General features: G+C 40.0%; 1 protein-coding gene across 9 annotated transcripts in view; it reads left to right on the forward strand.

Annotated features, from left to right (window-relative positions):
- Positions 1-22,520, forward strand: part of LOC126108717 (zinc finger protein 431-like) — a 101,495-nt gene that overhangs the window by 48,890 nt on the left and 30,085 nt on the right. For 7 of the 9 annotated variants that reach the window (XM_049914038.1, XM_049914042.1, XM_049914040.1 and 4 more), the window contains one exon: positions 12,616-12,653. The exons of 1 other annotated variant lie outside the window; for it this stretch is intronic. In XM_049914038.1, the coding sequence (XP_049769995.1) occupies positions 12,616-12,653 (38 nt within the window). Of the gene's footprint in view, positions 1-3,157; positions 3,268-12,615; positions 12,654-22,520 lie in introns of those variants that run through there. One more of the 9 variants, XM_049914045.1, reaches the window with a different exon arrangement.

The raw sequence follows: 22,520 nt of genomic DNA on the forward strand, positions 1-22,520 counted from the left end.
GTGTGGACCCCAGGCCACATTGGAACCCCAGGAAGTGAACTTTCTGACAGGCTGGCCAAACGGGGTAAACGGAAACCACTTATGGAGGTCGGCATCCCTGTAACTGACCTGTGATCATTATTACACCACAAGGTTTTTCAGGTTTGGGAGACCGAATGGCATAATCTCAGTATGCACAACACACTCTGTGCCCTTAAGGAGACTACAAATGTGTAAAAGACTCCATGCAAGCCTGTCGCAGGGACTCTGTGGTTCTCTGCTGACTCCGCATTGGCCATACATGCCCTAAATCGCTCCAGGCAAATGCCGGGATGGTTCCTTTGAAAGGGCACGGCCGACTTCCTTCCCTAATCCTATGAGACTGATGACCTTGCTGTCTGGTCTCCTCCTCCAAAACAAACCAAATCAAACAAATGCCGGCCATACATGGCTAACACATGGCTACTTCCTCTGTCGTGAGGACCCACGTCGGTGTCACTGTGGCTCACATATGACTGTCATCCACATCTTGCTGGACTGCTGACTTTTAACCACTCTATGGCAGACTTTTAACCTTCCTAGAACCCCACCTTCGGTGTTGGATAACAATGTTTCAAAACGCAGATTTAATTTTAGGTTTTATTTGTGAGGGGGTTTCATCATACAATCCAAGGGTGGGCATTTAGCCTTCTCTCTGAGGTCGCCACCCTCCCTCCATTGTAACTCTGTCGCACTTTCTTTGCATTTGTTTGTCTTCGTTGTTATCTTTTACCTACATGTGCCCTTGTCGCCTTGTCTTTTTGAGGTGGACGTTTTAATATGTTGCAGAGTGGCTGGCTCATCCTCATTTATTATTGTGATCAGCCAGCCCAGACTATATGCTCTATGGTTTTAATACCTTCTTCTGCTTTTCTTTGTGGCGTATGTTTTCCCCATTTTTTGTTCATTCCATTCATTTTCTTTTTAGGTGTGCTGCTGAGTGTTTTTGTACCTTGAGCCTTGCTTCCGTCAGGAAAAAGGGTCTGATGACCCTGTAGTTTGGTCCCTTTATACTCAAAACCAACCAACCAATCAAGTTTGCTCTTTATAATATTGTTACATTCCTTCCCGGATTTTCCATTGTTGTTGATCCAACATTGAAATTTTTCCCACAATTCTAAGACCATGGATAAAACTAACTGCAGTTCTGTCTTTATCAGTGATGAAAAGGTAGAAAACACACTGCTATATTATTGAAAGACAATGTGGAGTATGATAATTCAGTTGAATATTGGGTAGTAGTATTGACAGCATGATTCGGGACCATGTGTGCAACACAGAAGTGTGTTCAAAAGAAGGATTCTAGGACATAAATATGTAAATTAAGTTAAGGCTGTACAGAGAATACCATGCCTTGATGCACAATGAAAAGGCAATTTACTCGATAAACTCTACGTAAATAGGTGTGCCAGGCAGACGAAAGGAAGGTAAGACAGACAGTACTTCATTGAAACAAGCTGCTTTCAAATATGAAGTCCAGTCAAAAGAAGTGTGTCAAATAACATTGCTTGACATATTTTGCATCACCCAGCAATGAAAACACTCTCTTCAACATAAACTGGAAAATGGAGTGACCACTCCTGAAGATGGTTGAGGAAAATATTTGTGTATACCAGATGTCATATCAAATGATGACAGGTCCCTGATTCAAGAACTCAGTTTGAGTTTCTCGAACTAAGAATATATCTTTGAAAGAATGTCTGTACCACAATCTCAATCTGTGCAGAAATTAATGATTCTTTATGATCAGAGCTTCAGATGAGATACAAATGCACAACATAGAACTTAGTCAGTTGTTATGCAAAAGCAGACTGAGCATACAAACTGCTAAAAAATTACACAGAAATGGCTACAAAGGAACAATATATATGTTACATGCGTGGACGTACAACACGTTGTACTTTGTCATAAATCGGCACATTCCATGGTATTCTGCCAGAGACAGTTGCCGTCATATAATTTCATGGTTCATGACTTTGGTACTTAACGAACACGGTAAATTTAGGGGATGGATCTGGTGCAAGTTGTGGTTCAGCAAAAATAGTTTCCTGTCTGATTAAATTTGTGATGCTTGAAAAAGGTATGGGACACAAACTAGTTATATGGTCTGACCACCATGTTGGGCAGAACGATAAGTGGAGAATTTTAGCACTTTATTTCTATCTGGTCAACTGCAAGTACTGTCTAGAAATACATAAAAAGTTTTTATGTTAGAGTGATAGTTTCCTGCCTTGTGACAGGAACTTTGCAGTGATTGAGGAAAGAAAGTGTCAAAAGTTATGGCTCCTTTAGAATGGAAGCATGTCATTGCTTAGGCCACTGTAGAACCTTCGAAGTTGACCATACAGGAGATGATGGAAGACAAGGGCATTGGATCTGTTGAGCTGGTTCTCAAAATGCCACCTACTTTGAAAATTACTGCTGTGCTCTGGTTGAAGCGATGCAGTGATGATCCTCAAGGCATAAGCAGTTTCATCCATGTGAAAGACATTGTATTGTGAAACATGTTTTTGAACATGAAGTAAAAGAAATTCTGTTGCATTTTGGTTTTTGGTTGCTCTACAGTGGGGTACTGAAACTTGTAAGGAGAAGAAAGGCAATCTATTGGATGTGACGAAATACAGGGAATCAAAATCCAGGCATTTTATGAAAACATTCAGTGTGCCAACTGAGTGTAATGTGCCAGCTTTGGGCTCGACTTCATAACAAACTCATGTTCTATTACTTATTTAAGACCAAAGCAATCAGTTTACTATAAATATTAGTTTGTATCTTGATATAATGTTTTTATTTAAAACTTTGAGACTCTAGGCAACCTTATAGTTATAGTAGAGTGTGATATACAGCAATGCTGTATATCAGTTGCTATACACTGTTTTTCCATTTTAATAGTTATGTATTTTCTAAAACCTATCCTTAGTGCAATTTTAAAAAGCACAACCAACGATTTTCAACAGTCTGCATCTGCAAACAATAAATATCTGCTATTACATTTTTATTAACGGTTTTTGTCGATTTCCTAAAAACTTGGAAATATACCATACAGCGTTATTCATACAAATGCTTCATTTTGCTATGATCTTGTGCATCTATCATGTGACACTAATTGAGAATATGATTGATTGGTACCTTCTTCCAGCCACTAGGAAACTTCCATGGGCTCAGAGATATTTGATATGCTGCTGTTAGAGAAGGAACAAGTTTAGTGTAATATGAGTGGTATTGTACAGCCATCTCATATAGCCCGGGTGCCTTTTCTCTATTAAGTGAGTACACAGTATAAAATCAACAAAAATTGATCATCTCAGAATCTGTCATTATGATGTTTATGCCGGTACTGAAAGGAGGAACTCCATTATGATATTCCACAATGAAATAGATTTAAAAGAGAAAATTAAATATTTGGCCTTGTGTCTGTTATCTTTAGTTTGTGTGCCAATAGGGCAACTGATAGTGATTTCAGTCCAGCTACTGACACTGTGTGCTGATTGCTTACAGTGAAAATTCAATCAAGATGTGTAATGTTAATGCTTTGAAATTGGTCCTATGATGTACTGAGTTTCAGGGTAGTGAACAGAGCTGATTTCAGAATGTATCTCTGCAGTCCCATGCACAGGTCAATGCCATCTACCACTGAGTATCTACCCTGTTAAAACCACCAGCTGCCTGTCAGTCAAGCAACATCTAAAAGTATTAAGTTAGGCATATATTGCAATAGTTAATGTATACTTAAACATGTTGTTTAAACGAATTTAAATGCAGTGACAACTAAATAAGGAAATGTAAACACAGTGACAAAGTGAAGTTGAATGGTGTAATGTCAATGTAACACACAAAAATAGAAATGGCCATCCTTAAAATCATTAAATTGAATTATATAGGATCACATAGCAAGGGTGAACACTTCAGATTGAAGATAATGCAGTTCAGTTATGTGAATAATTGTGAATATTTGACAGATTCCCCAGTTACATAAGCTAATGTGAAATCGGAACTAAGTCCAGCTGGGTGTTAATCGTCAGCGATGCTGTGTCACTGTCAATCAAAGTTCAGTACAAAACAGAACTATCAGTTACGCAAAGTGAAAGTTCGTCAGTCACAAAAACATAAAACAATTTAATGTAATGAGAAAATGCCAAAATCCTCATGTATTGCTCAAAATCTTATCATCCATACAATTTTAGAGAGCTGAAATGACACAACTGGTTGGCTGCCCAGAGACTTCGATTCAACTACTTTCAAAACCTATGCAGACTTAACAGTAACAGTTCACCGGCCCAGACTATGTGAGAAACACACATACATTACCAAAGACTATGAGGCACAGCAGCACTGTTTATTTAAAACCTCAAGAAACCATACCATGCTAGTCATTTTCAAAACATCTTACAAAACTTAATTAAAATAAGTGATTGAAAGTACATTGTTCTTATTGAAACTAATCAACTTGAAATAAACACCTTCCCATACAGGTCACTTTGGAAGCTTACCAAACATTCTAAGATAAATATTAACATTAAATATCAGTGAAAACATGATAAACAGCCATCATATGCAACTGTTAAAATAAGTCAATACAAGGAAATATTACTATAGAAACGAGTTTGTCATATCAGATGAGATCATAATTTCCTGCTCATTTACATAGTGCTTTAAGGTACTATGTATCACATACCAAATTCGAAGTACAACCAGTTGAACTGGACCCATCTTGATCACACTGCATAATAGTTAATTTGTCAAAAATACCTGAACACAAATTCACTAAGGATGATGGATTTAATTTGATTTTGGCAGAGAAGCTAAGACAGCTTTGGTCTAACCTGGCACTGAAACAGTTTATTGTGCAGTATTGCTCGCTGTATATCTAGTAAAGCCAACTAGTGCCCTTAGATAGTGCAAGGAGTCTCTCTACTCATTATTTGTTAGACATAATTTCTTCACTACTAGTTGCACTGAAAATTCTGTCTCTTTGCTCTCCAATGTCATGCATTGGAAGATTAGGTGTGATGCAGTTTCTTCACTCTCATCACAGATGCTACATTTATGGTCTTCTTCCATTATACCCATTGTATGTAGGTTTTTTTTTTTTAATTCCCATGACTGGTCATCAGTCCAAACATGAGTTTAATCTCTTTCCTCTTCGAGCCCAGGGTTACAGAGCATCTTTTAAAGCACAACTTTGGCATCGTTACCTTACCATGTTTTTGCTTATAGACCTTGGTCTAGTATTCTATGTGCTTCTTCTAAGCCAGGTCCATAGTTCGTTTGATCATAGCATTGGTGATTATCAGAACAGGTACCGGTCAACTGAATGGAGTCTTTGCCCCCATCCTGGCTAACCTGTCAGCTTCTTTATTGCCACTGATCCCTGAGTGACCAAGGACCCATATTAAGTTTCTGCTATTAAATCCGCCAACTCCACCAAAGCCCTGTGATATTCTGCAATAATAATGTATTGTGCTGCAGGAGCTCCCAATAATTTCAGGGCTACCTTGCTGTCTGAATAGATGTAGATGCTATGGTCCTTGTAGCACCTATATATATATTGTCCTCCACACACGCCTTGATTGCAGTAATTTCAGCTTGGAATACTGAGGCCAGTTTTCCTAGAGAGATGATGCCCTCCAGTTTTGGCTGAACCCTGTACACCCGGCCCCCAGCGCCTTGGTCTGATTTTGACCCATCAGTGAACCAGACAGTGTCCTCTGCATGGTGTCAAACTGTTTTCCCACTGCTCCCTGCTTCCAATTATTGTATTGTAAGGATTGTTGAAGCAGTTGGGAGTTGTTATATAGTCAGGCGGCATTTCTCAAGCCATTCTTATATTTTAGCGTGTGAGTCTGGATATCCAATGTGATCCAGTTTTTACCAGTTTTGAGTGTGTGTGCACCAGCTGCTGCCTTCATCTTAACCCAGAGATGTAGTGGAGGCATGTCCAGCATGGCTTACATCCCAGCGGTTGGTGTGCTACTAATTTTGCCTGTTGTGGCGAAGCAGGCCAGTATCTGCACCTTAGCAAGCTCCTTAGCTGCAGCCTGCTGTTGTACATTCTTCCACGACACTACGGCCCCATAGGAGATCCTAAGTCTAACCACTGTTGTGTGTGTCCAGTGCATACATCAGGATCTTAGGCCCCAGTTTTTGCCACAAGGCCTTCTGGTACTCACTAGAGTACAATTCGCCTTGGAGCAGATGCTCTTAATGTGAAGGGTCCATGTTAGTTTCTCATCTAAGATTATCTCTAGATATTTCACTATCCCCTTCACAGATAGAGTTTCATCAAAAAGTTTTAGATGTCCTTCTTCATGATAGATACCACAACAGTCTTGTTAGGATTAACGTTTAGGTCCTATGTAATGTACCAGTCTTGCACAATGTCCAGTGCACCTTGTACCATATTCCTAACCTAGTCAGCAAATTTGCCGGGTAATACTATGAAAAGGTCATCTGCGTATCCGTGGCAAAAGCATTGTCTGTAATTTAGTTCCTCAATGAGTTCGTTCTCCAGTAGATTCCACAATAAAGTGGACAAAACTCCTTATGGACAACCTCTAGTGGTATTAATTACTATTTTTTCATTCATCATGTGGCCTCTACCCTCCTCCCACTAAGCATGGCCCTAGTCCACCTACATATAGTGGTCACTAGGTCATGCACCTCTGTTGACCTAACCATGGAATCAAAGGTTGTGTTACTAAAAACCCCCTTGACGCCCAGGAAGATGCAGAGGGCTGTTTCTTGAAAGGAAAGTGCTTTCTCCACCCTCCCAACAAATAGTTGGAGAGCTGTCTCACTTGATTTACCTGGTTATGTGTGTTAGTTTGGATGTAGAGAAGCCCTGGTTAGCCTCCTTTCCCCGGCATGTACATTAACTCGACTGATTGGTCTCATATCCTTGACCTTCGTATGATCAATTCTCCCTGGCTTTGGAATAACTACAACCTTCACTGCCCTCCAGGCATTGGGAATGACTCCCACTGCTAGGCTAACCCGGAATAACGTGCAGAGGACTCTCATAAGATTGTCTCCTATTTGTTTTAAGAGAGCTGGAAAGATTCCATCTGGAACAGGTGACTTGACCAATTACAATGTTGCCACTGCCCATTGGATTTTACTGAAATTGACACACTCCTTGGCTGATTCCCAGTCCTCTCTTTGAGTGCCTGAGAACCATTGTCTTTCAGGGGTCGCATTCTGCTCTGTTATCCGCCAGAGCATATTGAGGAAAATGAGTTTTGAGGAGCAGTTCCTGTGTTTCATGTGCTGTCTCTGTATTTTCCCCATCGTCCTTCCTCAATTAACCTCCTGGATTAGTTGGTACTCTGGTGAGGATTTTGTGAAGCCTGGCTTGAGATAAGCATCTTCCCATGTTGGTCACTTTAGAACCTTACGAAACATTCTGAGATAAATATTACATTAATTATCAGTGAAATCATGATAAATTGCCACCATATGCAACTGTTGTAGTAATTAAATACAAGGAAATATTTCTATACAAACAAACATGTCATATCAGGTAAGATTGAATTTCCTGCTCATTTACATGGTGCTTTAGGTTACTACGTAGCACTTACCAAGTTTGAATTACAACCAATTGAACTTGACACATCTTGATCACACTGCATAATAGTTAATTTGTCAAAAACGTATCTAATACACATTTGATAAGGATAAGGGTGTAGTGTAAAATATGCTGTCTTTTGGTGTATGGAATTGTGGAGTACATTTAGCTCTGGTCAAATTAATTGAGTAGTTCTAATCAAATTGTAGATACCCTGGATGCAGTTGAGTTCCAGTCAAACTATGTATTCACTGTACAGTTTGATGTATTGTTTATGCTTTTGGCAGTTTTGGCTTACATGTAGTACTGTTTAGCATTATTGTAATCAGTGTTTATAAAATTAATTAATGAAAAACTATACAGGGCTCTATTTAACTCTTGAAGTTGGGCTGCACAGTTTGAAATAGTACTGTTGAATTCAATTTTAGTGTTTTTCTATATAATATTTGTGAATAATATTTTATAGCTGGAAAGTGACAAATTAGCAGTTGGCTATGCATCTGATTTTTTGAGAGATCAGTCAGCAGAGTTAGAATATTTGATTTGTTGCATCCTTTGTTTATTGCTGTCCCTTACTAATTTTGGCCGCATTCATCTTTTGTTTGTCAATGAGTTTATGATTATGTTTAAATGTGTGACAAAAATTCTACTTGCCATCATAGCACTGACCTTGGGAAAGTCCTAAAATTGCTTAAAGATTCAAGTGCAAAAGTTACATGACTGTGAATTTAAATACTGCCTCACAGTTGTCGGCTTTTTCTCACAGGAAAGTAACCCCAATGGATAGTAGGTTAAGGGCATTTCTCTTGACTTAGAAGGAACATAGTTCACCAGAGCAAAATATTAAATGTATAGATTTTCATGTTTCAATGTTAAATGGGAAATGTTCAGTTTCAATCAATCCTGGTAGATTCACATTACTATCTCACGTATAATATTTGAAAGTTTGAATGCATGACAGATTTTCAGTTACCTTCATTATTTGTTCAAATTAATTTCCAGTGGTGCTTACAAAGACTTGATACCATATATTGCAGTTTATAAAGTTCATTTGTTTCTTCAAAAAACTGCCTCCAAAATTGAGGTGTGTTACACTCAAATTTAATATAACAAGTCCAGTGTTCCAGCCAAAATTCCCGGTTGCCTTAAAAATGGCCATATATTCAATGCTGCAGGCAATCTATTTCTATCTAGTAACATTGGATTCAATTGGCAGATGACATGCACCAGTGCAATGAACATGTTACAGGGATTCACAAGTTTTGTTGAGATGTTTCTCTTGGAACACCAGCTGATTGCGTACAAATCATTCTGTCCTTCCTCCTCTCTCTTCAGGGATGACCTGACCTTGGCTTATTGGTTACTGTTGTTTCATGTTTTTGCTATTGACTGTACACACTTGTTTGTGGTTGTGATATGCCATAGTCCCTAGAAGTACTCCCAATCTTGAGGACATGCAAAACAGCTTGTCTCACATCAAGTGAGTGTTCTGTTTTGCTATACTTCTAGTTCTCTGCAAGTAAACAATCACTAAGTGAATACCTCAGTCATAGTAGTTACTGGATACCATACCATCAAGGCAAGCTACAAACATTCGAGCTAAAGGAATACATACGTACATTGTTGTTGTATGATCGTATTTGTTCACTAGATATGTGACCACAGCAGTGTGCAGCTCTTGATGGAGTGACACTTGAATGCATTGCTCTTTTGTGACTGCATGCAAGCAGTACTGACAGCATAACAACACCACTGAAAAATATTTCTGATCACTGCTGTATCCTAACAAAACATTCCAAATACTGTTATCTGCATATTTGCAGAGACTCTTTGAGCTGCTTGCTGCAACTTGTTTGCAGTACATATACGATTCCTATGCTTTACTGAGAAGGTACTACAAATATGGAACATTTTTTTTTTCCTGATCAATTACAGGCCAGCTAAGGTTTTACATTTATTTATGCTACTCCTTCTTCTGTACACATTTTTCTTTCCACCCACCTGACGTTCAGTTTCTATCTTGTCTTTTTGGAACTGTTATGCTGTGGAGAATTTACCAACTCAATCCTGTTTCTGTATTTGGTTTGGTTCTAAATATCTCGCTAATTTATACAAGTTTCTTGTAGGTCTTTGTGCACTCTTGTAAGGCACTGAGATTTTTTAATGGTTTTAGTACTGTTACACAGTTTTTCCTTTCAGTATGCTAAGACTCATTAACCTTGTATGCCAAATTTTGTCTCCAGTTATCTTCCTACATATTTATCTATACTTCTGTATTGCTTCTGAATTTAAATGTTTGTGGTGGGATTCTGTTTCCTAATATCTTTTCTTTTTCATAATTTTCACTATCTTTTGTTGATTCTAAAATTAGTATTTGTGATACAGATGTGTATTCTGTGTGATACAGATGTGTATTTTGGCCAAATGACTACCTTGCAAGTTGGAGGTTCTGCAATTTTGGAGAATGAATTTTTACTATAAACGTCTTCTGTTGACTGAAATGCAGAGTCCATCTTTTATACTCTTCCTCTTGTGGTTCCATTTTCCCCACCATTGGGCTACATGACTTCTCATAGATCCTTAAATTTGTCTTCCCCTGACTTTCCCACACTTCGTATTTGATAGGGATGTTGCAGTCCTGTAGTTAACCATTACTGCTTCACTGCTGCTTATCAGAGGAGACTAGTCATGCTTTTTCCTACTGTTTTTCTTTCTCTCTGTTCTGTGGTTTCTCTACATTGTCAGCATTGCTAAATTACCTACAAAAGTTGAACAAACACTTTTGAAATTATCAATTTTCTAACCAATTAGTATTCAGCTTCTGGTAGTAGATTCTGAGAACAGCTCCATCTGTTCAATATTCACTTTTCTAGTATAGTCTGAAAGAAGAATGGAGTTAGTACATTGCCTTGGCTGAAGTCTGTTCTTATCCCAAATGAGGCTGTAGTTCTTTTAAGAAGACCCGTGTTGTCTTCTGTATTTCAGATTCTTTAAGAATTTTGAAATAAAGCAGTCTTGCTTTATAGCCATAAGCCTTCTAAAATGTTACAGATGTATTCCAATAGTATTTTGCTCCTTTAGTCCTCTATCAATTTGGCCTTCACAGGACCATCCTGTCGTAAGCCATCTCTGATATATCTTGTATTTTAGAATTCTGCTGTTGTCTCCTTGAACTTTTCATGGAATTTCATTGAATCTTATGTGAACATGGTTATCAGTTATTCTAGGCCCGGAATCTTACTTTTATTGTTCAGTGGTAATGGTCAATTTCAACAGATATCTATGTCTGACTCTGGAATTCATCATCTTTTTGGAATTGTGCTTTGTTACTGGCACACAAGCTGTCTGACATTCTCAAATCATATTATTGTTGTCCTCGTATCTTTTTAGTGGTGTATGCTAAATGTCTTTTTCTTTGCAGTTTTCCTTTTTTCTTACATCTAGTCAGGCAGACATTCATAAATGAAAACATTTTCTACCAGGGCTGATATGGAATGTACTTATTCAAAATTAATTTGGCAGTTGTACAATTCTCAAGTGGTAGCTCAGTGTGATGTCTGAATCCTTTATAATTCCTTTTGAGGTAATACTTTTGAGGTAATAAGTTTGTGTTAACCATGTTTACAAATTCCATTTTCTTTACAAGATGGGAGTCTTTGTAATCTGTATGCCTAGAAATTGGTAGTAATTCATGTACTAATTTCTATCAAAGTCATGTCATACTGCACATCTTAATATCCACTCCCCAAGCACTAGTCATGACATTTAATAACACTGACTTAGTTCATAGTAAGCTGTCACTTGAGAATGGCATAACAGTCAAAATTCCAGTTGTGAATAAATTCATTTAATAGCAGTTTGGGCAGATAATGTTCTCATCTCCATTCTGTGCCAGTCTGAGGATAAAAGTTAAATAAAATATGTATGTTTTTCTCTGGAACTTCATCAGATGCTTCTCAACATTGTTCTGAGGACTGTTTTACCTTCTGCATTGTTATCCTGATCTATTGGTGCATGTGCATTAATTATTGTGTACCTCTCACCTAAATATTGAATTATTGCAGGGAGATAGACTTCTGGAGGTAATGAAAAATTTGAATTTTGGATTGTTTGGGGGGAAGAGGCAAAACAGCGAGGTCATTGGTCTAATCGGATTAGGAAAGGATGGGGAAGGAAGTCGGCCATGCCCTTTCAAAGGAACCATCCCGGCATGTGCCTGGAGTGATTTAGGGAAATCATGGAAAACCTAAATCCGGATGGTCGGGTGTGGGATTGAACCATTGTCCTCCCAAAAAATTTGGTACCGTTTGCAACATAATTGCCATTTATGAATGCAGAGCCTAGTTCTGTAGTAGTTTCGCGAATTTCTTCCCTGTGTTCTCTGTGAAGAATCTACAGTTCTCTGATTGTGGTATTTCTTCATCTGTGAATGTGATATTTTGTAATGCCAATTTTAACTTGTCCATTTACAATGTGTGAAACTATTTTGAGTTTGCCAATATTTATTAATGTTTGTATATTTAATGGTCCAAGCCTGTGTGTAGTTCTGGTATGAACTTAAGGTTGGATGTAGGAGCCACTCCGCACCTCTGCAAGTTGGTCTGGGCTGCCCAGAGCACAAAGGTCCAAATGTGTCACTTACGATGATGGATTCATCTGTCAGTGCATGGCAGTTTTCATAACAGAAAAAAAGTGAAAGAAAACTTTACACAAAGTGTAAGTGCATAACAGATTATAGATGTTATTGTTCACTTTCCTTTGTGAAGTGTCTAGTAGGAAGTATGGCTACAACCAAATTACTGGCTTGTGTAGTTATTTACAGTACTGAAGACAGTGAGAAAATGAAGAATGAATTCTTACTAACATTCTGTTTCATTAACTGCAACAGTTTATCATGTCCTCTTAAGTGATATTTTCAAGCCTAACTTACAGCATTTTGTGGACCAATGACATGTTGGTGGGTGTTAATAGAATTCTATGTATTTACTGTCTCATCAGTTGTAAATCACTGGCCATTTCTTCAAATATTTCAGGTGGAAACCTCAATAAGATGTGCATCTGATAGTGCAAGGTAAGTTTTCATAATTCACTGCAGAACTTTTTCAGAAATATAAATTTTTGTTTATTAATTGTGAGAGTACTTCAGTTATAAAATGCACTGCTGTAATGATTCATTAATACTATTCTTTGCAACAACCGTTATGTGACTATTCCTAGATAAATAGAGCAAATGTCTGATATCCATACAGGAAAATAAAAGTTCAGGTGGCTTATCAGCAGCTGTATTGTGTTTAATGCAGAATGTCACATGAAATCACTTAAATTCAACAGATTCATCTTGATGGGCACAAGCTAATATCATACTGCAGTAGAACAAGTTAGAAGAAAGGGTGAATGGCTATATATCCAAAAATTGGAGCTGATTCCCAGCCTTTCAGATTAATGAATATAATGTTGAACACCTCTCTCAATTCGGTGCCACAGTGGTGCTCAGGTAATGCACAAGCTTGTAGTGGTTTACAGGCCACCATCAAGAAGAAAAATAAGTAGCTGGTGCCACTTTCAGTAAGGCTGTGAAGACTTAACTGGTGAATCCTCATTCTCTATGTTTCTCCTTCGTCCTGGTGTGTTCCTGAAGGCTGTCCCATTCGTTAGACACATTACAGGTGACAAGGTAATGCATAATTGGCAGCTCCAGGTCAATGGGTAGGGTTCCTCATGTACCCTCTGATACAGATCAGGCCCAGAAGGGTGAGTGACTGAGCTGTTACCTTCCCAAACGCCAATTGGTCCCTCTGTCAGGAGTTTGGGGGGGGGGGGGGGGTGTGACTTGAGGTGCGAACAGTGATTTACGGTGGGTGAATCCCCCTCTGAGTGGGTTCCCAGTTCAAAAGAGCATGTCATTGGAGATGTTGGCAATCATGGGGGATTCTTTTGCAATGTATCAATCACTATCTTAGCGTGTGTCTACTAAACATAAACATCAACAAAATGAGGCTATAGATTTGAAGGCCCTCCCAAATGCACCTTGGTTCCTCATGGTATCACATACTGAAGAGGGTCATTTCTTTGTTACAGTTAATGCATGCCTTATTCTGGAAGGTGTTGCAGTTGGAGACACTGTGAAATTTTTCTCATTTATGATAAAGATGGATGCAAACTTAATGCCCACATGCACTCCAAAAAAAAAAAAAATGGTTCAAATGTCTCTGAGCACTATGGGACTTAACATCTATGGTCATCAGTCCCCTAGAACTTACAACTACTTAAACGTAACTAACCTAAGGGCAGCACACAACACCCAGTCATCACGAGGCAGAGAAAATCCCTGACCCCGCCGGGAATCGAACCCGGGCACGGGAAGCGAGAACGCTACTGCACGACCATGAGCTGCGGACCCACATGCACTCATTTTCTACCATTTGCTCGAGTAGTTTTTGCCTCAAAGATTAAGGGAGGCTGTGAAGTAATCACAGTCCAACCATACATTCCAAACCAGATGCGTTCGTACAAGTGTCAACATTATAATAAAATGTGTATCCAGTCAAAACATGGCCAAGTGTGTTACTTTTGGCAGAGATGCTCACGAGAGCAGTTGTTCGCCGCCTCTCTGCTGTATCAATTGTAATCCCGTGAATGTCCCAAGTGTCTTAATGAGCAAGTATCCAGGAGATCTGATTGAAGGCCATTAAACCCCACCCTGTCACTTGAAATTGTTAGCTAGTCAAAATCCATGCATTTTACCATCTGGCATTTACAGTACCATTTTTGCTATGCCGTGCATAATGGAGGATATGCCCACCAAGACTTCCAACTTCAAGTCAGTGTTGCAGTAGTGAAATCACACAGGTCACAATAGCATCCCTGTCTCCTACTACAGCTACGCAACAAGCAATCAGATCTTTACATTTGGTGGCGGGATCACGTGCTACACAACTATCAGACTGAAAGGACAAAAGCAATACTCCTGCAAAGACTTTCTACAGCTAAAAACATACTCTTCATCCGTCAACTAGAAAGTTCTAAGAACTCTAACAAAAACAAATGGTCTTCTCCTTCCCTGACTTGGAGATCCACTTCAGTGGTGTTGGCATATGTGCCCTTACCTGGCTGACCTCCATTTTGCTGGTGCCCACTGCCTACCGATTTTCTGCCGTGGAATTCAGACTGACCCAGGGAGAATGCCAATATGTTTGTAGATCTCATGGAACAGGATTCTTCAGCCTCTTCCCCCTGTAACAGTGGATTTTTGAAGGCTTGCACTCAGCAGCCACCAAGGTGACTAATCTTCATTTGTTCCCTCTTCCCTAATCCCCATTATGACTTCTCCAATGGAAAATTCATGGCATTAGATCCCAGGAGGGATTACAGCTGCTCTTGGAATTGCAGTGTCCGCTTGTTTTCTGCTTCCAAGAAAAAAAATTATCCTCACACCCCATTTGACGTTTCATGTTTCTTTCTGGTCCTCTGTGACCTTTACCTCCAAGGACAGCATTCCACCTCATGTGGGAGCCATGCTGGCCATCCATCTCACTTAACATGCGACTGCTAGCTGTTGCAGTCAGCATTGCCCTTTCTCATTTCTCCTTTTCTCTTTGCAACATCTACACCTCTCCATCATTTGCTGTTACCAAGTCGGACTTACCCTAGCTCATTGGTCAGCTCCCTCACTCCTTGGCTTGGCTACTTCACTGCCCACCATCTGCTTTGGGGCTCTTAGAGAACCTGTCCAAGAGGTTCCCTCTTAGCTGACCTTCTGAATCATCTCTTACCACTAGAGCACCCACGTTCCTTTCAGATTCCATGCACATTTCTTACCATTTGGACTTCTCGTTCTGCACTGTCCAGCTCGCCTGTCATCTTTGGAATGTGTGTTCTTATAGGACAACTATTCAAGGATATCCACCCAATAATCCCCAAACAGCTTTTAGAGTTTAGCCAAGAGACAAAATCCAATAATAAGTTAACTTGGCGATACAACTTAAGATCATTTACAAAAACCTTTAAGAATGATGACAGTTGGCACCATAAATACAGAAAACATTAAGAGCAGCAATAAACTAAAAAACATTAATAATAAAGGCAACTTGGCACCATAAAATAAGAGAAATTTATTCTGCAAGAACAAATTACAGTGGTGCTTTAAAAGATTTTACACCACAGACCAAGATCCAATAATAAGTTAACTTGGCATTACAATTTAAAATCATTTATATAAAAGAACTTTGAGAAACATAATGGCACTTGGCACCATAAAATAAAAGAAGTGCAACACACAACCAATAAATGTAATAACAAAATAATAATTTGATACAACCAAAGGGCAAGGGCAACTCCCAACACAATCACAGATGACCAAACTCTCACACTTCAGAGCCTTCCCACTAGAAACGGTCCCCGAAATAAATGCTGAGAGCTCCCCGACATGCCTCCCACAACTGCCCATCACTTACGCATGTTGGTTATGTTTTGTAACACACGACAGATAATATCAACACAAGATACAATTCAAAAATGGAATAACAATATAACATCCCGACAGCACATGATAACCACAGCGCCGTTAACTCAGGCACTCTTAACAGGTGCCAGAAGCCAACACACACAAATCTTAATAAACAAAACAATAAAAGCCAAGCACACATGAATAGTCAAACCACAGTCTTAGAAGTGCCTTAACAACGCCAAACGCGACTATTCCACAAAGTTAATAATAACACAGTAAGATAAAAATACGGAACATACCACTAAATGCTGTGACACAAACCAATCGTGTTGTTCAGGTCCCAGAAGACCATATATACTAAGCAGAAGTAATTCACTATGCGTATACTGTCCAAAACCGCCTTCCTTAGGCAGACTTTACCTAACATGTCAAATGCCAAATATACCATACATGAACGCAACTCTGGGCAGGTAACAGGATCCACCTACATGAATTCCTTCAAAAAGGAACATGCAGGCACCACCAAAGGTTACGCTGAGGAGACCGCGTGGATAATGACCCACTCAGCGGTATAAACAAAAGATACTCCAGTTGAGCAAATAAATTAGTACCAATGAATATCGTAATGTGCCACACACACACACACACACACACACACACACACACACAGCATAAACTTCCAATAGCGCCATCCCACATCAGAATGAAGTTCAGAAACCGCAGCTGGAGCTTCCAGCGGAAAATCTGATGAGCCAACCGAGCTCACACCCTAACCTGGCAGACGACTCCAAAATTTAGCAACTGGTTGTCTCCAGGCTAGAGTATCACAGGACCCCACCGGACCTCCACATCGGACAGGCAGGCAGAACAAGTACACCGACTCCAATTAATCACCACTGCATGGCCAGCACAGCAGTGAGTTGATCCGCCCCAGACCACTCTGCTCATATTGCGAGGTACAACCACCTTAGCGCTAGTCACCAGCAGGTCAGGCAGAGCGAACTTCACGTTCCGTGCAATATCCAGAAACCAACTACCCTCTCACTTTCCGCCAGCCACCACGAACACTCGCCAGCGACGTAATAGCAAATCACCACCGGAGCCCCACCCGCACTAGAACAGCAAACTATAATCGATTATAGCGCACGCTCAAAACAAGATCACATGATAGCGGCGCGCGCTGTGTTAACCTGGAATGACCCATTCCCTCTGACACATATTCAAGTGATCACTTCCTGTGTGCTATCCAAGCGCCGACTCCTGCCCCACCTGAGTGCAAATCTAATTGGCAAATTTCTACATCTACATTATACTCCGCAAGCCACCCAACGGTGTGTGGCGGTGGGCACTTTACGTGCCACTGTCATTACCTCCCTTTCCTGTTCCAGTCACGTTTGGTTCGCAGGAAGGACTGCCGGAAAGCCTCCGTGCGCGCTCGAATCTCTCTAATTTTACATTTGTGATCTCCTCGGGAGGTATAAGTAGGGGGAAGCAATAATATATTCGATACCTCATCCAGAAACGCACCCTCTCGAAACCTGGACAGCAAGCTACACCGTGATGCAGAGCGCCTCTCTTGCAGAGTCTGCCACTTGATTTTGCTAAACATCTCCGTAACGCTATCATGCTTACCAAATAACCCAGTGATGAAACGCGCCGCTCTTCTTTGGATGTTCTCTATCTCCTCTGTCAACCTGACCTGGTACGGATCCCACACTGATGAGCAATACTCGAGTATAGGTCGAACGAGTGTTTTGTAAGCCACCTCCTTTGTTGATGGACTACATTTTCTAAGGACTCTCCCAATGAAGCTCAACCTGGCACCCGCCTTACCAACAATTAATTTTATATGATCATTCCACTTCAAATCGTTCCGTACACATACTCCCAAACATTGTACAGAAGTAACTGCTACCAGTGTTTGTTCCGCCATCATATAATCATACAATAAAGGATCCTTCTTTCTATGTATTCGCAATACATTATGTGTGTCTATGTTAGGGGTCAGTTGCCACTCCCTGCACCATGTGCCTATCTGCTGCAGATCTTCCTGCATTTCGCTGCAATTTTCTAATGCTGCAACTTCTCTGTATACTACAGCATCATCTGCATGGAACTTCAGACACTACTAGGTCATTTATATATATTGTGAAATGCAATTCTCCCATAACACTCCTCTGTGGCACGCCAAAGGCTACTTTGTCTGTAGACGTCCTTCCATTGAGAACAACATGCTGTGTTCTGTTTGCTAAAAACTCTTCAATCCAGCCACACAGCTGGTCTGATATTCCGTAAGCTCTTACTTTATCAGGCGACAATGCGGAACTGTATCGAACGCCTTCCGGAAGTCAAGGAAAATGGCATCTACCTGGGAGCCTGTATCTAATATTTTCTGGGTCTCATGAACAAATAAAGCGAGTTGGGTCTCTCACGATTGCTGTTTCCGGAATCCATGTTGATTCCTACATAGTAGATTCTGAGTTTCCAGAAATGACATGATACACGAGCAAAAAACATGTTCTAAAATTCTACAAGATATCGATGTCAGAGATATAGGCCTATAGTTTTGCGCTTCTGCTCGACGACCCTTCTTGAAAACTGGGGCTACCTGTGCTCTTTTCCAATCATTTGGAACCTTCCGTCCCTCTAGAGACTTGCTGTACAGGGCTGTTACAAGGGGGCCAAGTCCTTTCATGTACTCTGTGTAAAATCGAATTGGTATCTTGTCAGGTCCAGAGGACTTTCCTCTGTTGAGTGATTTCAGTTGCTTTTCTATTCCTTGGACTCTTATTTCGATGTCAGCTATACTTTCGTTCATGCGAGGGTTTAGAGAAGGAACTGCAGTGCGGTCTTCGTCTGTGAAACAGCTTTGGAAAAAGGTGTTTAGTATTTCAGCTTTACATGTGTCATCCTCTGTTTGAATGCCATCATCATCCCAGTGTGTCAGGATATGCTTTTTCGATACACTTTCTGATTTAACGTAAGACCAGAACTTCCTAGGGTTTTCTGTCAAATCGGTACATAGAATTTTACTTTCGAATTCACTGAACACTTCACGCATAGCCCTCCTTATGCTGACTTTGACATCCTAAGGCCGACTGGAGGCTATACCCCTCCCTCACGACCTTTACACAGCTGTGAAGACCACGTAAAGTATCTTCCAAATGTTATCCTTATCGCCGAAGAATGTTCCATACCGTGCACTTCAAGTTTACTGTAGTGTGTCTTGGTCCCTGGTGGACTGAGGCATGCAGCGATATGATTCGCTTGGGGAGATATGCTCTCCACATTTTGAACCATCGTCCTGATACATCTGCTAGAGGGCTGGTATCCTCTGTAGTCCGTACATGTGGGGCTTTAGAAGCTGTCTGCCCCATTTACTAGAGGAAGTTTTGAAAGACAAAGTTGTCTCAAGGTTTATATGGTTTGACTTGTCACACACATTTATCCACGAAAACGGGTTGCCTGAATGCTCGTCCTAACTATCATTGTCTTTGCTATCCCAAGCAACCATATTATGGAATCACCCAACAGGCGTCTCAGCTCCCTTTTCACCAAGGATTTTACACTCTGTTACAGTTCCACACAAACGTGTCTCCATGTGTGGCGTCTTCAGCGTCGTTCCTATCTTCTTTTCTCGTGAAGCATGGACAGTGCCTTTCACTTTTCCACTGCCAAAACCTTTTGTATGAATATTTGGCTGTGTAATGAGTTTCTTACACCATCTTTACATCTTGCACCTTTCGTTCTTCCATTCATTGAAACTAGAAAATTCCTGTTGCTAATATCTGATAGGAAACTTACTTGGTCCTCCCATGTATTCTTACCTGGCTGTACATGGTACCCAGTTCCTCAGTGTCCTACATCTCATAAGTCGTACTTCCAGGGGAGTGGATCAGACCGCCCTCCTCCATTTTTTTTAAATCCCATGTCCATTCATAACTAGACTGTGGGTGTTTAGTTCATTCCTCTGCGCTTCTGTGCATCATTTGCTGTCTTAACACTCCACCATCATGGAATATGTTTCACAACTGGTGGCTTTTACACGAGCCCGGTTGAGTCTATGCAGATCATGTCATACTGGCATGATGTCCTCCTCAGTGGATAGGCATGCCGTTTCTCTTTGACGCCTGACCACTCATCTTATTCCCTCTTATTCCATGACTCCCTTATCTTCTAGTATGGGTCATGCTATTCATCTCAATTACCTCATGGAGTTCACTTTTGGCTTCTGCTTTGCAGCTTAATTTCACAGTACTTGCCACATTCCTGATGGTTGTGAACCCTTCGCCACCTTGGCTTCATGTAGCAGCCCATATTCATTGTGGATGTCATTTTCTTCACTTTTGTAAGCAAGACTCACTATAGGAAAAAATGCATAAATAATATTGACTAATCTGTCGTAGAGGTACAAAATTCAGTACAATATTACACTCTACACGAATTGTACTGACTGGCAGTTGGTTCACCAGTTGATAACTCAAAAATTTTATCAGTATTATGCACCATCACTTGTCCCTCTGAGAAACCTAGTAGCCATCCTATTAAATATTTGTGACTGAAGTCCGCAATGTGTTTTATTTCTATCTTTGATTTAAACATATTAACGTTTGCCTTCACCTCATACCTCAAATCCCTTAACAAAACGTTTCAAGTATACATATGAATTGTCAGTGTTGCAAGTGCCAAGAGGCATTGACACACCTTCCCAATTCTCTAGATGCAATTTATTATTAATTCAGTGACGTTAGCTATGCTTTCGTATGTTTCCCGCCAGTCAATGCTGTACATCGCTACCCCCTGCACATATATTGGAGGAAAGTAATTTGCTTTCAATTTAAACCAATTAGGATTAGAGTGAACATAATTTAATCACAGATTCAAATGACGTGGAGACTTGAATACTACTTGTTTTTATGCAATTTTCAGGAAAAATATCATGCAGAAATATCCTCAGAGGTATGAACTGAAGTCATGGTAGCGTCGAACATTGTACATCAGCTGGTTCCTATTGGTGAAGTGACAACACAGTTCTTCAGGTGGCCTTAAATCACCAAGAGCTCCATACCCCAAACAACATCTAAATTGACAGTTCCATGTTTCTTGGATTTCCACATTGTCTTAGGCAATGTATCCTTTATAAACACGCTGTAAAATCTCGTGATTTTAAGTTTGCTGACGAGTTTAACCAGATCTGTGTTATTAATCCTTTTTTCCAGTATCATTGCTGTGGGCCTTTATGTACAACCAAAGCCATGTAAATATAGGCCTTTACCTATAGCAATGGCCTCCATGGTCATATTATGCCTTTCAGCTGCTTGTAATTACTTTTCGCTTTTTCGGGCGTCCTGTACTGCTTGAATTATATCAGCTCTCCTAGCTAATGAAACCAGTAGCTGACAGCCCAGCAAATGCAGGTATCAGAAACAGAATTATTCCACCAGATGTCTTTGATACTTGTAGGAACGTGGGCGTTTTAACACATCATTTCCTTCCTTCTTTCTGCTTAAAGGCACCTTTTGCAGCGGTCACCAATTTTTTAAATATCCCATAGGTTTTTCTTCTTCTTTAGTATACAGTGAACTGAATTCAGTAATGCTTGAAGGTTAGTCCAGTACCCAATTTAAGTTCGAGCAAACATTGCCTTATCAGCCACATATTCAGAAATAGCTTGTGCTGCATGAATATCTGTTCCTTGACATACCTGTGTAGCCTTATCAATGAATATTTGCTCTGCAATACGGTGATCTTTGTCTGTAGTGTAGGCAATGATGTGCACTTTGTATACATTGTCCAATGCATTAAAGCCCTTATCACCATAAGCGAGGTTCTATTTTAGTTTTGTTCCAGCTCCACAGAAATTGTATCCAGAGATATACACTTCTGATGGCAGATTCTCGAGAATACCACCTCCAACTTTTTTGATACGTTTCGTAGCACTCATGTCACACTACTGCATGGTTTCAGCTTTGCTTTTCGAATTACATAGCAAATTGTGGGTGTTCACTTAGCTGTTGAGCTTTGATGAGAAACTAAGCCATTTCATCAATGTCCTGTTCCTTTGACATCATATGACCTGCTCTATGAGGAACATAATGGGTTCAAAGCTTTCCTGTAATTTCTTTGTGACTTCAATAGGTTTGCTCTTAATTCTGTGGTGAATAATGCGATTATACTCGTCGATGATTTTTGGCTTTATGTTCAGCCATTTGCACATACATTGAAGATTAAATTGCTTCCACATTCCATTTTTGATGGTCCAGTTCAACCATTTGGCAATACTAGTTTCCAAATATGAGAATGTTGAGTAGTGGTTTATCCCACTTAATTCGAATTCTGCTTTGAAATGTGTATCGTAAAATTCACTTCCATCATATGTCTTCAAGGTTGATGGATAGTCGATTTAGTCCTGTCTGCAACAACTGTTCAGAAACCTCTCAAACTTCTTTCCCTGTCTTTACATTCAAAGGTAAGGCCCAAGTGAAATTGGAA

Source organism: Schistocerca cancellata, chromosome 11 (assembly GCF_023864275.1).
Source record: "Schistocerca cancellata isolate TAMUIC-IGC-003103 chromosome 11, iqSchCanc2.1, whole genome shotgun sequence".
NCBI classification, from domain to species: domain Eukaryota; kingdom Metazoa; phylum Arthropoda; class Insecta; order Orthoptera; family Acrididae; genus Schistocerca; species Schistocerca cancellata.